The following is a 13,368-nucleotide window of genomic DNA, read 5'->3' as shown; positions in this document are numbered from 1 at the left end:
CGTAACCACGCCCCGTTATGGCCTATGGGCCTATGACAGCCAGGGCCCACCCCCAAAACGTTTTATTAAAAAAAAGAATTAAAATAATAATAATAATAATAATAAATTAAAAATTAATTAACTTAATTAATTTTGATTAATTAAACTAAACAGCTAATTAAACTAATTAGTCATGATTAGTTAGTCTAGTCAATGACGAATGGGACCCACACGTCAGTTTGACCAGTCAACACCCCTGTTGACTGCTGACGTCATGCTAATGTCAGCATGCACTATTCTGGATAATGTTGATTTAAAATAATTAAATAAATCCTAAAAATCATTTAAAAAATTAAAATTAATATAAAATAAACCGTAGCTCGGATGGAAAAACTTTGTACATGAAAGTTGCTCAGAACGACGAGACTAATCCGGATACGCAGCCCGTTCGACCGCCACGCATCCCTAGCATAGTGAACACGCAACTTTCCCCCTTCGTTTCATCTGTCCGAAAACCCGAAACACCGGGGATATTTTCCCGGAAGTTTTCCCCCTTCACCGGTATCACCTCATACCGCGTTAGGGCACCCCTAGCACCGCTACTTGTCATGTCATGCATCGCTATGCATCTGTTTGCATTATATTCATTGTTTCTTCCCCCTCTTCTCTCCGATAGACAACGAGACTGACGCCGCTGCTGGTGCCCCGATCGACTACGCTGTTGACGACCCCTCTTTCTTGCCAGAGCAACCAGGCAAGCCCCCCCCCTTGATCACCAGATATCGCATATTCTTCTCTCTACTGCTTGCATTAGAGTAGTGTAGCATGTTACTGCTTTCCGTTAAACCTATCCTGATGCATAGCCTGTCATTGTTGCTCCAGTTATTGATACCTTACCTGCAATCATAAATGCTTAGTATAGGATGTTAGTTTATCATCAGTGGCCCTACATCCTTGTCCGTCTGCCATGCTATACTATCGGGCCGTGATCACTCGGGAGGTGATCACGGGTATATACTTATACATAATGTATGATAATTGTGGTGACTAAAGACGGGTCGGCTCGTAGAGTACCCGCGAGTGATTCACGGATTGGGTCCGAAAGGACGTTCTCCCGACGGCCCTCTGAGTGAACCTTTGTGGCAGAGTGACAGGGCAGGTTGAGACTGCCTAGGAGAGAGGTGGGCCTGGCCCTGGTCGGCGTCCGTAGTTATTTCAAAATAACACGCTTAACGAGATCTGGGTATTTGATCTGAGTCTGGCCATTGGCCTATACGCACTAACCAACTACGCGGGAACAGTTATGGGCACTCGGCGTCGTGGTATCAGCCGAAGCCTTTTTAACGTCAACGACTGAGCGGCGCATGCCGGGTTGGACTGGAATGCTTGCTCTTGTATAAGGGAGGCTAGGTCTGCTCGCCGGCCACGTACGCAACGTGCAGGTGTGCAATGGGCGATGGGCCCAGACCCCTGTGCCATAGGATTTAGACCGGCGTGCTGACCTTTCTGTTGTGCCTAGGTGGGGCTGTGACGTGTTGATCTTCCGAGGCTGAGCATGACCCAGGAAAGTTTGCCCGACCAAAGGGGACCGAGCGTGTTGGGAAATATGGTGCACCCCTGCAGGGAAGTTTATCTATTCGAATAGCCGTGTCCCTCGGTAAAAGGACGACACGGAGTTGTACCTTGACCTTATGACAAGTAGAACCAGATACTTAATAAAACACACCCTTCCAAGTGCCAGATACAACCCGGTGATCGCTCTCTAACAGGGTGACGAGGTGAGGATCGTCGGGTAAGATTATGCTATGTGATGATACTTGGTGAACTTACCATCTACTCTCTCTACTGCTTCAAGATGGAGACTGCCAGAAGCGTAGTCTTCGATAGGACTAGCTATCCCCTTTTTATTCTGTCATTCTGCAGTTTAGTCCTCATATGCTACCCTTTTCCATTTGATACCAATGCATACATATGTAGTGTAGCTCCTTGCTTGCGAGTACTTTGAATGAGTACTCACGGTTGCTTTGTTCCCCCTTTCCCCCCCTTTCTATACCCGATTGTTGCGACCAGACGATGGAGTCCAGGAGCCAGATGCCACCGTCGACGACGACTCCTACTATATTGGAGGTGCCTACTACTATGTGCAGGCCGCTGACGACGACCAGGAGTAGTTTAGGAGGATCCCAGGCAGGAGGTCTGCGCCTCTTTCGATATGTATCCCAGTTTGTGCTAGCCTTCTTAAGGCAAAGTTGTTTAACTTATGTCTGTACTCAGATATTGTTGTTTCCGTTGACTCGTCTATGATCGAGCTTTTGTATTCGAGCCCTCGAGGCCCCTGTCTTGTAATATGATGCTTGTATGACTTATTTTATTTTTAGAGTTGTGTTGTGATATCTTCCTGTGAGTTCCTGATCTTGATCGTACACGTTTGCATGTATGATTAGTGTACGATTGAATTGGGGGCGTCACAAAAGTAATGCCTCATCAATCTGTTGTCGCATCGATCTTACCCCTCCAAAAAAATTGATGACCCATAACCGAACCACCGAGACTCAACTCCCCTGACGTGCGGCAGTATGCAGTTGGGTCACTGACATGTGGGCCATCCGGATGATGGGCCCATATGTCAGTGATCGAACTGCACAATGCAGTACGTCAGACAATCCTTGTCCTAACCACCGTGTTTTGGCTTTTTATTGACGTGCATAGCTAGGATCATTGCAAGGTCCTACTCCTCTTGAATATCAAATTCTTCATCGGAAGAATCATAGGACGAACTCATCTACAATATTGAATTTAAACTAGTCTATATAAAACTACAAACAACATGCACCAAATTCATCTACTCCCTCTGTCCGGGATTACTTGTCGCATGAATGGATGTATCTAGACGTATTTTTGTGACAAGTAATTCGGGACACCTTGCGGGTGCCGAGCGGCAGTGGGCGGCCGGGCGCTATTCGTCGGAGGAATAGCGCGTTCGAGGGGCGGTGGCGGTGAGAGGTGGAGGAAGCAACAGCGGTGCACGAGGATAGGCCGGGGAAGCGCCGTCGGGTCGCCGGAGCAAATGGGGAGGTGCGAGCGGCGGCGCTTGGATCTGGCGGTTGGTGGAAGTTGCGCGCGAGTCGTCGTTGTCTAGCGCGCGGGGGCGGGCGCACGAAATAAGCGGCGCGCGATGTCGTTTTGCTCCGCACGCTGAACCAACTATACCACGCACGCGTTATTTGTGTGTCCGTTCCGACTGGGCGCGTGCAAAAAACACAATTTTTTCAACGCGGCGCTAAAATCGCGCACCTATGCTATAAGAAAAGTCCTCTGTTTACTTTTCTTTTCTGGATGCTCGACTCTACGTAATGCCAACAAGATAGTTACACTAAGTACTACCCGTCCGATAACCACCAGTTCGCAAATGCAAAGCTCTAATTGGAAATTAACATGACAATGTTATGCCGCAGATGATACCATTTTCTTTATTCCACGAACGAGCAGCGAACTAAAACACCAATGCCAGCACGATGGCGGAACTAAACAAAACAACCAACATGCAACATGACAACTGAATCAACAAACAACACAAACATATCGATCTCCAAATGTCGTAGCGCGTGACGCCTCCTTGCTGTAATGCCACTCCATGGGCAAGTGAGCGAGCCGCCGCTGCATGTGTCGCGGCAGGGCAGGTCAGTTCTTGGGCTTGTCCTCCTCCCCGAGCGGCGGGCACGGCTTCTTCTTGTGCATCATCTTCTTCATCTTGGGGTGCTTGTGGAAGAACGGCTTCGGGTCGTCCTCGGGCGCGGGCGGCTTGGGCGTCGAAGGAGGACCGTAGGACGGCGTGGGAGTGGGCGTCGGCGTCGGCGTCGGGGTACCGTATGAGGGCTCCGGCCTCGGCGGGGGCGGCGGCGGCGGGCCGACCATGAAGTGCTTCTTCTTCTTCTTGCACGCGCACGCGACCGGCGAGAAAACCGTGTCCTCGGCGACCGCGAGGTAGGTGTTGGCGGCGTCGGCGACACCTTGGGTGGTGGACTTGGCTGGGGCGATCCTGGGCGGCGCCGGCCCGTCGCACGGCGTGTCGGGCGCGCTGTGGAGCTGGGCGAAGCAGTCGCGGTCCAGCTCGCCGTCTTCGCGCAGGAGGCCTGCCTGGAGGGGGACGCTGAAGGCGCCCTTGTCGTCGAGCTGCCCGACCGTCTGCGTCTCGTAGGTCTCGCCGGCGCCGGACCTGCACTTGATGGCTACCTGGAGCCCTGCACTTGATGGGAAGATGTTGAGAGAAGACCAAAGTGTTCATAGCTACAGCCAAACGTATAGGAGCGATGGCACGTACCTTTGAGGGCATCTTCAGCACTGACGTCGTCGGGGGAGCAATCCAGGCACTTGACGGAGCCAACCACTACGGCCGGCGCCGCCTGGGCCGCACCGAAGCTGCCGGCCAGGAGCAGAGCGAGAGCACCGAAAAGAACCAGCCGAGAACCCATGATGGAAGAACCCTGCTGCTGCTGCTGCCTAGTAGAAGAAACACTGGTGAGTTTGGATGAGGTAAAGAGGCTGGTGTGCATGGGTATATATAGGGCGGTGTGACAGTGTGGCCGGGGTCGGCTCTTGATATCACAGCAGGGACTGGTACTGGGCTGCTGGCTGGTGCTCATGTGAACAGCTCGGCGGGAACAAGAAAAATTCAGCAATGGGCTTCTAAATTTGACAGTGGATGGTCAGTACTCAGTACAACTCCAACGATCATTTCGTCCGTGATTCTACCTTTTTTCCCCAGCGACCGAGCTGTACAGTAGTTACGCTCGATTCAATTTTGCGTCGTTGTCAGAGAAATTAACCCCCGCCTGTCCGACGAACGCGATATCATATGTGAAATTTGCCCCTGATCTGATCGAGCTCCCGTTCAATTGTTTGGATGCCCGGGGTTAGACTGCTCTATGCTGGACAGACCAGTCATGCGTTTTGTGCTTCCGTTTTTGAAATGAAAACGGCCGGGACGTGCGAAATTTCAAATTTTCAGAAGGGGGAGAGAGTTGGATCATTTGCGGTTCTTCACTGATGTGGTGTGCTTCATCTGTCGGGGTGGATCATAACCAACGCACGGCGCATGGTTTATGTATGAGGACAGAGGTTGGTTGCGGCGGCCATGTGCGTGCCATGACTGACGGCCGGAGCACGGAAAAGAACACTGGCCGGAATTGCGTACCTCTGCGTGGCCAGCGTCGCCGTGTTGGCGCTTCACGCCACGATGCAACAATTATGATCGTGCAAATGGTGTTTATTTTCTTGGAACTGCTAATGAATGTTTAACGTACGCTCACAGTCGCCGTTATGCAGACGATCAGTCGAGAAATTCACATACTCTTCTCTCTTCATGTACTCGAAGTCGACGGATCAGAGAAAATTGATCATGGAAGTAATTCTAGAGCAGTAGAGCGTAAAGAGTAAAGACCCACGCCAACTACTACCCTAAATTTGCCGCTACTTTAGAGACTTTTGGGTAGGCACTCCAACCACCCCCTAAAATTATCCTCTTAATTTTTTTTCGTCTCTCTTTTCGCTTTAAAAAGGAAAAATAATCGCATGTTGAACTCAGATGAGATCCGGCAATCCATGGCGACGATAGGTGGCAAGCTCCGGCGATCTCTAGCTACCTCCGCCATGCCTGAGGCCACCGGCGGACTCCGGCGACAGATGGCGGTGGTAGTTGTTGCAGGGAACATTCATGTTAGTTGATTTTTTTTTATGAGAGAGATGAGGGGGGTCCCGTCCTTTTCCCCTGCATGTAGGGAAAAAATGGGGTAGAAGTGGTGTGAGATTTTGGGCATTTTGCCCCTAAAGTAGAGGATATGAGGTTTTAAGGGGGCGGACTGAGCTTGCTCTAAGTAACTCAATGTGTACAACACAAACGCAAACACACTAGCACAAATTCGAAGCTACAATGGGTTGGGCCACAAGTGGATCAAGTCATTGAAGCCACACACATACACCATGGTTATGTCGATGAGAGATCAAGGCCTAGTGCATGTCGCCGACCAGTTTCATCAGGTATTCAACAAGGCTTTTGTAAAAAGAAGGTATTTGTCTGAGACAACCATAGCTCGATAGATGTCGGTATCAACCAATGTGCGCGTAAGAAACACCACTTTCCCTTCCGCGTTCCCTTGCCCAATCTCCAAAGTCTCCTCCTCACCCCCTCATTCGGATCTCTCCTCTTCCTCCGGCCTTCGGCCACAATGATTTGGGTGAGGGATCCACCCATTGTTGCTCCTAGTACTACTAGTGTAAGCTCGTCGGAGAGGAGAATCTGGCATGCCCTTTTTAGCGCCTTCCTCAGAGCTACAACATGCGTAAGAAATACATCATTAATATAAAGGAAAAACGACAACATGTTGACTTTTTTACAAGAAGAAATAAATAACGCTGAAAAAAATCATTTTTGAATATATTAAATACAAATACAATCAGAATCATGAAAAGCATCACTTCAAACCACACACATCCTCAACTCAAAAAAATAGGGTCGCGCTAACTGCCACACGTGTGGCAGGAAGGGAGACGTACCACACGTCTCTAATGTAAACAGATTGTCACGTCATCGCATGCATGTATGTAGGAATCTTTTTGGATTTTCAGTTTTTAAAATGTTTTATCTCTTAAACGAAAAATCCGATTGAAAATCCGTTTTCACCATTAAATCTCTCGCGATGAGATCTTCGAAATTAGATCCCATGTTGATATGTTTTGATGAAAATTTTTTTGGATTAAAAGTTGACATATCTATTGCATATGAATTGCCATGATGTTTACATTGAAGTTGCCATGATATGTTTTAGCTATTTTTTTCTACATTTAAAAGTAAATTTTGACATTTATAAAACAGGGAATTAAGAAACTAGACTTGCCATGAACCATAAACTAAAATTGCCATGATACATGCACGTAAAATTGTCATGGTTCATACAAAAAATAATTTTCATGGTCAAACTACTGGAGTTGCCATCATCAAAATACTAAAATTGCCATGATCTACAAACTAAAATTGCCACATGGCAACTTTAGTTTAAGCCCGATGGCAACTGCAGTGTAAACATCGTGGCAATTTCTGACAAAAAAAAATTCGTCGAAACATATCAACATGGAGTCTAGTTTTGAAGATCTCGTCGAGATGGATTTAATGGTAAAAGCGGATTTTTTAGTTCACTTTTTATTTAAGAGATACAACATTTTTAAGCCGAAAACCAAAAAAAATTCTGCTGATATCATCTATTCATACATGGCAAAATGAGTGATGATGAAGGTGTGCGAGTGGTGTGCAAACGCCCACACATGTGGGCGTTAACATTTCCGAAAAAATAAAACCCACACATCCTCTGGCTTATTGCGCCAGAATAGATACCACCAAGTTAAATAACAAATCGAAGATGCCACCAGTATCAAATTCAGAGACCCAGGCCCATGGCAATGGCAATTGCAACGCCGAGACCCAAATTAGCAACTCCAGCCCATGGACGCTCCGGTGCACCGCTGTCGTATGGGCTATTGTCCACCAGTGGCTGGCTACCGAGGCCCATGGTCTCCCCAACGCTCTCCTCTTGCCCCTGCCCACCAACGCCACCCGGCGCCAACGGCAGCTCGGGCTGCGCAACTCCTCCGACGGAACCGTAGCTGTTGCCGTCGATGCCTCCTTCATCTTGCCCGAATGGCAAGTTGCTGCTCCCCTTTCCGATCGGACCGGCGAACGGCGGCATTGCCGGTGCCAAGCCAGGCGAGCCGGGCATGCCGCAGTGTTGCGCGGCGCGCGGCTCGTCGCTGGCCTTCCACGCCAGCTCGCCGCCCTTGTCGAGGATGCGCATGTCACCCTCGTCCACCAGCTGCAGGGTCTTGAGGAAGTTGTTGTCGTCCGACTCCGTGTCGTGCGTGTGCCACACCGAGTTGCTCCCGTCGAACACCTCCAGCCCTTTCCACGAGAAGACGAGCGCGCACGTGTTCACGGTGCTCACCGCCAGGCACTCCGACTCCCACACGCTCCGGCCCTCCGCGCCCGGCGCCGTGGTGTCGAGGACCTCAACGTAGCAGAAGTCGGCCCCGACGCCGCCCGCGCCCGGCGCGGTCTGGCTGCGCATGAAGTAGGCGGCGTACTTGCCGGACGGCGACGTCAGGAACAACACGGGGTTCTCCTCCCAGTGCGGCGGGATGCTCGCCAGAATCTGCTGCTTGGTCTCCCGCTCTACCGTGCCGGTTGGCGCCGTCGCTGTGACGTGGGAAGGGAGGAGCAAGGCGAACGCGAGGCACATGGCAATGCATGAGACGAGCTCCATGGCTATGCTTGGGTTTCGCTACCTGGTCAGATTCAGCTTCTGTGTTTGTGCTTGTGCTTGTGCTTGCATTGTGCATGGGGTGTTGTGTGCTTCTTATAGGGAGATTTGGATATGGAGTGGTGCATGACGATGGCGAAGGCATGGTTGACTGGAGGAACACCTAGCTCGTTGAGTGGTTGAAGTCACCGGATCCAATATATCAGTGGGAGATTAGTAAAGCAAACGAGCACAAAGTCGATCTGACAGCGTCAGAATTTGGACTTCCGCTCAACAAGTTTAACAATGAATCAATATCTTACTAATTTATTTTCGAAGGAGTATACAAAATTTTGTTAAGTCTTTGTTAGAAAAATTATTAATACTGGTCAACTATCTTAGCAATCCGATCAGCTTTGTACAATCTGTGATTAGTTGGGATTCTTCCTGTTGTTTATGGGCTTTTTGTGTGTGATCCTTTTGAGCTTTTTTTGGTCTTTCTCCTTTTTGAGTTGAGTGGTATTAATTTAGTTTAGTTATATTTATAAATAGGAGCATAACTATATATTTATAAAAAATGTGCAATTGTCTTAATTTTTCGTTTATCTTGCTATAGTTATTTTCTTATAACTGTGTAGCATATTCTTTGTGTATTTATCTAGCATAGAATTAATATTCACAGTTTAATCTATGTAGTATATATATTTTACAAGGGGCGTGGGCAACGTGTATGAAATTAGTCTTCAAGTCTTGTGAATTTTCAATATGAGCATATGTATACATATAAGAATCTTCCACCACATACCGATTTCATCATATCAATTGCCATTTCAAACTCCTAAAATGAGTTATCTCACAAACCGTTGATTTAGTTAAGGATCTATCTTCACCAGTGAGTTCGTCTCGACGAAGGCTTAAAACAATACCCCATGATATTTTGTTTGGACTAAAAAAATTGATTGCCACTAGGTGCCACATTATAAGTATGAACATATATGTAACTTCTCAGCTAGGATCTTTAAGACCAGTTCTTTGGTGATAAATGATGTGTTATGATAGTAAAAAGAAACTTTACAATGGAGATTAACCATGTTAAGAAATTATCAAAGCTAGTTGTGTGTAGCATGGAATTTCATGGGAATTGGAACAACATTCATTATTTTTCACCTTTATAGAAGTATGAACATATATTTGTGTGCTACCTCCAAAAAATAGCATATTGACGAGGGATATTCGACGAAGCAAACTGTTGATGCTGGTGATCGGCACCTCACTTTGCAACGATGGAGTGTTTGGCTCAGTTTCTTGCTCTCTAGACTCGTGTTCTATTAATACAGAGCAACTCTCCCTCCTGATAAGAAATCTCTGAATCTCAGGTTAGTGCGTACATAGAATCGAAGATCCGATCTCTAATCTTGGTGGGTCATTAGCCCATCCCCATGATATTAGATGATTTTGTGATATCGAAAAATTAGATTGCATCTAATTCAATATGTCATCACAGTTTAGAGGACCCAATTTAAGACTGAGCAACACATTATTTAAGTGAAATATCCTACTTATTTAATACTCTTTCTATAACTTAATATTAGACGTTTTTTTTACACTGTCATAGACTTTAAAAACGTCATATAAAAAGGGATCCTTATAAAAAGTTACAGAGGGTAGTACGTTATTATGTCTCAAATATTCAGTGAGAGCCTAAGATGGGCTCAGCCTGATAGAAACCACACTTCGTGGTTTACAAAGCAAACTTGAACAATCGAAAAATTACACTTCGTGGTCTCAAGATACAATGCAATCCTACCAGCAGGCCCACGCCCAGAAAAAGCGCCACGGCTGGTCAGGAGTTCACAACACATCCCTGGCTTATTGCGCCAGAAATAATAACAAGAAATTCGACAAACCACCAACGCCACCACGCCGCAAGAGCGCATGCACACCCTCGATCAGAGACCGAGGGCCATGGCAATGGCAGCACTGACACCCAGTGCAACACCAAATCCAAGCAAGCTGCATCCATGCTTCGGTGCACCACTGTCGTATGGGCTGTTGTCCACCAATGGCTGGCTGCCAAATCCAATCGTCTGCCCCACGTCCTCCACGGCCTGCCCCTGCCCAGCGACACCACCGGACCCTGCCGCTTCCGGCAGCGGCAGCGCGGGCTGTACTACACCGGCATTGCCATTGCCTTCTGGTTCCTGTCCAAATGGCAGGTTGCCGCTTCCGTGCCCAGCCGGCTCCGCGAAGGGCGGCATTGCCGAGACCAGGCCGGGGGAGCCGGGCATCCCGCAGTGTTGCCCCGCGCGCGGCTCGTCGCTGGCCTTCCACGCGAGCTCGCCGCCCTTGTCGAGGATGCGCATGTCACCCTCGTCGACCAGCTGCAGGGTCTTGAGGAAGTTGTTGTCGTCCGACTCCGTGTCGTGCGTGTGCCACACCGAGTTGCTCCCGTCGAACACCTCCAGCCCTTTCCACGAGAAGACGAGCGCGCACGTGTTCACGGTGCTCACCGCCAGGCACTCCGACTCCCACACGCTCCGCCCCTCGGCGCCCGGCTCCGCGGTGTCGAGGATCTCCACGTAGCAGAAGTCGGCGCCGAGGCCGCCCGCGCCCGGCGCGGTCTGGCTGCGCATGAAGTGCGCCGCGTACTTGCCGGACGGCGACGTCAGGAATAGCACGGGGTTCTCCTGCCCGTGCGGCGGGATGCTCGCTATGATTTGCTGCTTGGTCTCCCGCTCTAGCATGCCGGTTGGCGCCGTCGCGGCGGCGTAGGAATGGAGAAGAAACGCCAGCGAGAGGCACATGGCAGCGTAGGAGATGAGTCCCATGGCTACTGGGTATAGGACTTCGTGGTCTCCCTAGAAGCTTGTTGTGTTTGTGTTTGTGTTTGTGTTTGTGTTTGTGTTTGTCCACTGGGTGGTGGAGGCGTTTTATAGGGAGCATGACAATGGAGTGGTACGTGATGATGTATTAGAGGCAAAGTTGAGTGGTTGAAGTCACCTGTTCCAATGTAGCATCATTAGGAGATTAGGTCACAAAGAGCACGAATTATCGGAGAAAAGAGCACAGACAACTTCTCGACCTATTTCGTTGGAAAATTCTGTTATTCTACTCTCCTGTGCTTTAGGCAAGAACTTCAGAACTGAAGACCTTTGCGTTTCCACATTGCACTGAACATGAACTACTCCGAAGTTCCAGGACTATATTTTATACTGTGTTCTAGCAAAGTCTAAATAGTTTGCGAAAATATGAACTAGAGGCACTTCTTGCGACGGGCACTCCCGGACCCCTCCACCTCCACCAGCTCCATCAACATCCATCCATCCAAGGTCCTCCCCTCACGCGACTAGAGAATTCACAGTAGGTCTCCACAGTAGGCTTCCTCCTGCACCACTCCACCCACGAAGCTCGGCCGCACCATTTTTTTTTTGAGCACTTCTTTTATTTTGAGAATACCTTTTTTTAAATACCTAGCCAAGGCCGGCCCTGGACCAAGCCTAGAAATGTAACAGCCCAGAGCCCAGCCTGATGGGACTAAACCTTAGGTTTCTTTTTTTTAGGCTAGCCTGAACCGGAGAGTAACTAGTTGAGGAGCGCTCCTTCGAAAGCCTCCCTAATGATCACATGGTGTGGGCTACTTGATGCGCTCTCAGCCGCCGTCACGTGTCGCATTCTGGGTGTTCCGTTCGGATTTTATTATTTTACTTTTTCCCATGCATTTTTGGCTTTTTAAATGGGATTTTATTACTATTCAGTTTTTCATCGGTTTTTCTTAGCTTTACGATCAAAAAAATCGAAAAACAAATTTACGCAAAAAATTGTGTTTTTTTCGTCAGAGGCAGGGCTTCTGCGAGAGGCACAGTCGTGCCTCTCGGAAATGAAACAAAACATGTCTTTTCTTTCTTTTTTTCAAGAGAGGCACGGTTGTGCCTCTCAGAAACGAAAAAATTGTGTTTTTTTTCTTTCGCGAGAGGCGCGGTCATGTCTCTTAGAAATGGAAAAAATGTGTTCTTTTTCTTTCGCGACAAGCATAGTTTTGCTTCCGCGAGAGACACGGCCGTAACTCTCGGAAACGGAAAAAACGTGTTTTCTCTTGTTTTCTCTTTTTCTTTCTCCCGTGAGAGGCACGATTTTGCTTCCGCGAAAGGCACGGCTATACCTCTCAGAAACAGAAAAAATATGTTTTTTCTTCTTTTTTTCTTCCGTCTCGGAAACTGCTTCCGAAAAGAAAAAGAAAAAAAATGCATGCCCCTGGTTCTGTTTTTTCGTTCAGTTTTTTTTTGTTTTTTTTTGTCAAAACCTATCAACATGAGATCTATTTTTGACTCGACGCCAGGAATCCAACATTGAAATCGGATCGAGATTTGGATGCATGATTTAAGAGATAAAACGTTTTGAATAAATGAATTTATGAAAAAGAGGAAAACTCCTGGGTGGTAAGGAAACGATCTTTGGAAGAAGTCTCTACTCCTAATGGAGCAGTTGGTAGGATTGCGTCCACGGTTTTTTTTCGTCCCACCATTTTCGTTCGGTTTATTTTTATCTGGTTTATTTTCGTCCCACCTCCGACCGTCATATCCTCATGTTGGTTTTTTTACCCTCCCAATAAAAACTTTCCTAACCTTTTCAAACATTCCAAACTAGACATGTTACAAATAGGCAGGATCCGATAACACTTATCAAACAATAATCATAGCAATCAATTCCAAATCCTAATTTTCCTAAATTGTCGATCCTCGCCTTTTCTAACAACAAATATATGCAGCGGCGTGGGAAGGCAGTGCCGTGGCGAATTTTATTCCGTCGACCAGTTTCCTTTAGTTCAACGGGACGACACTCTATCTTCTTCATCCTCGACCCCGGCCTCTTCGGACGTCAATGTGATGTCGTCGCTGGACAGAGTGACGTGCTGCTACTCGCCGGCCAATGACAGCTCTGTTCTTAGTGGGAACCCCGCCCACTGCGTCCTGGGCGGTCGTCCCGCCCCCGCGCACTGCCATGGTTATCATCTTCAACACGATACTCGTCGCCCTCGTCCCTCTCGTTTCATGCTCGCCTATCTCGCTGCCCGTTGCCTCTCAGCGGCGGCTACCCTAGCGGCAGT

At 48.2% G+C, this 13,368-nt stretch overlaps 3 protein-coding genes across 3 annotated transcripts; all 3 read right to left on the bottom strand.

The window, feature by feature from the left end:
- Positions 1-3,426: 3,426 nt before the first annotated feature.
- LOC123081763 (proline-rich protein 4) lies at positions 3,427-4,554 on the bottom strand. The gene is made up of 2 exons (XM_044504297.1): positions 4,301-4,554; positions 3,427-4,220 (listed from the first exon to the last, which is right to left on the bottom strand). The coding sequence occupies exons 1-2, from the start codon at positions 4,530-4,532 to the stop codon at positions 3,661-3,663; spliced, it is 792 nt and encodes a 263-aa protein (XP_044360232.1). The 5' UTR covers positions 4,533-4,554; the 3' UTR covers positions 3,427-3,660.
- Positions 4,555-7,403: 2,849 nt separating this feature from the next.
- Positions 7,404-8,288, bottom strand: LOC123081762 (uncharacterized). Its single transcript, XM_044504295.1, has one exon. It carries the CDS (start codon positions 8,286-8,288, stop codon positions 7,410-7,412), a length of 879 nt encoding a protein of 292 aa, XP_044360230.1. The 3' UTR covers positions 7,404-7,409.
- A 1,694-nt stretch (positions 8,289-9,982) lies between these two features.
- LOC123081761 (uncharacterized) lies at positions 9,983-11,150 on the bottom strand. Its single transcript, XM_044504294.1, has one exon. It carries the CDS (start codon positions 11,090-11,092, stop codon positions 10,214-10,216), a length of 879 nt encoding a protein of 292 aa, XP_044360229.1. The 5' UTR covers positions 11,093-11,150; the 3' UTR covers positions 9,983-10,213.
- Between the last annotated feature and the right edge of the window lie 2,218 nt (positions 11,151-13,368).

Source organism: Triticum aestivum, chromosome 4A, assembly GCF_018294505.1.
Source record: "Triticum aestivum cultivar Chinese Spring chromosome 4A, IWGSC CS RefSeq v2.1, whole genome shotgun sequence".
NCBI lineage: Eukaryota > Viridiplantae > Streptophyta > Magnoliopsida > Poales > Poaceae > Triticum > Triticum aestivum.
This window is presented reverse-complemented; position numbering and strand designations above follow the sequence as displayed.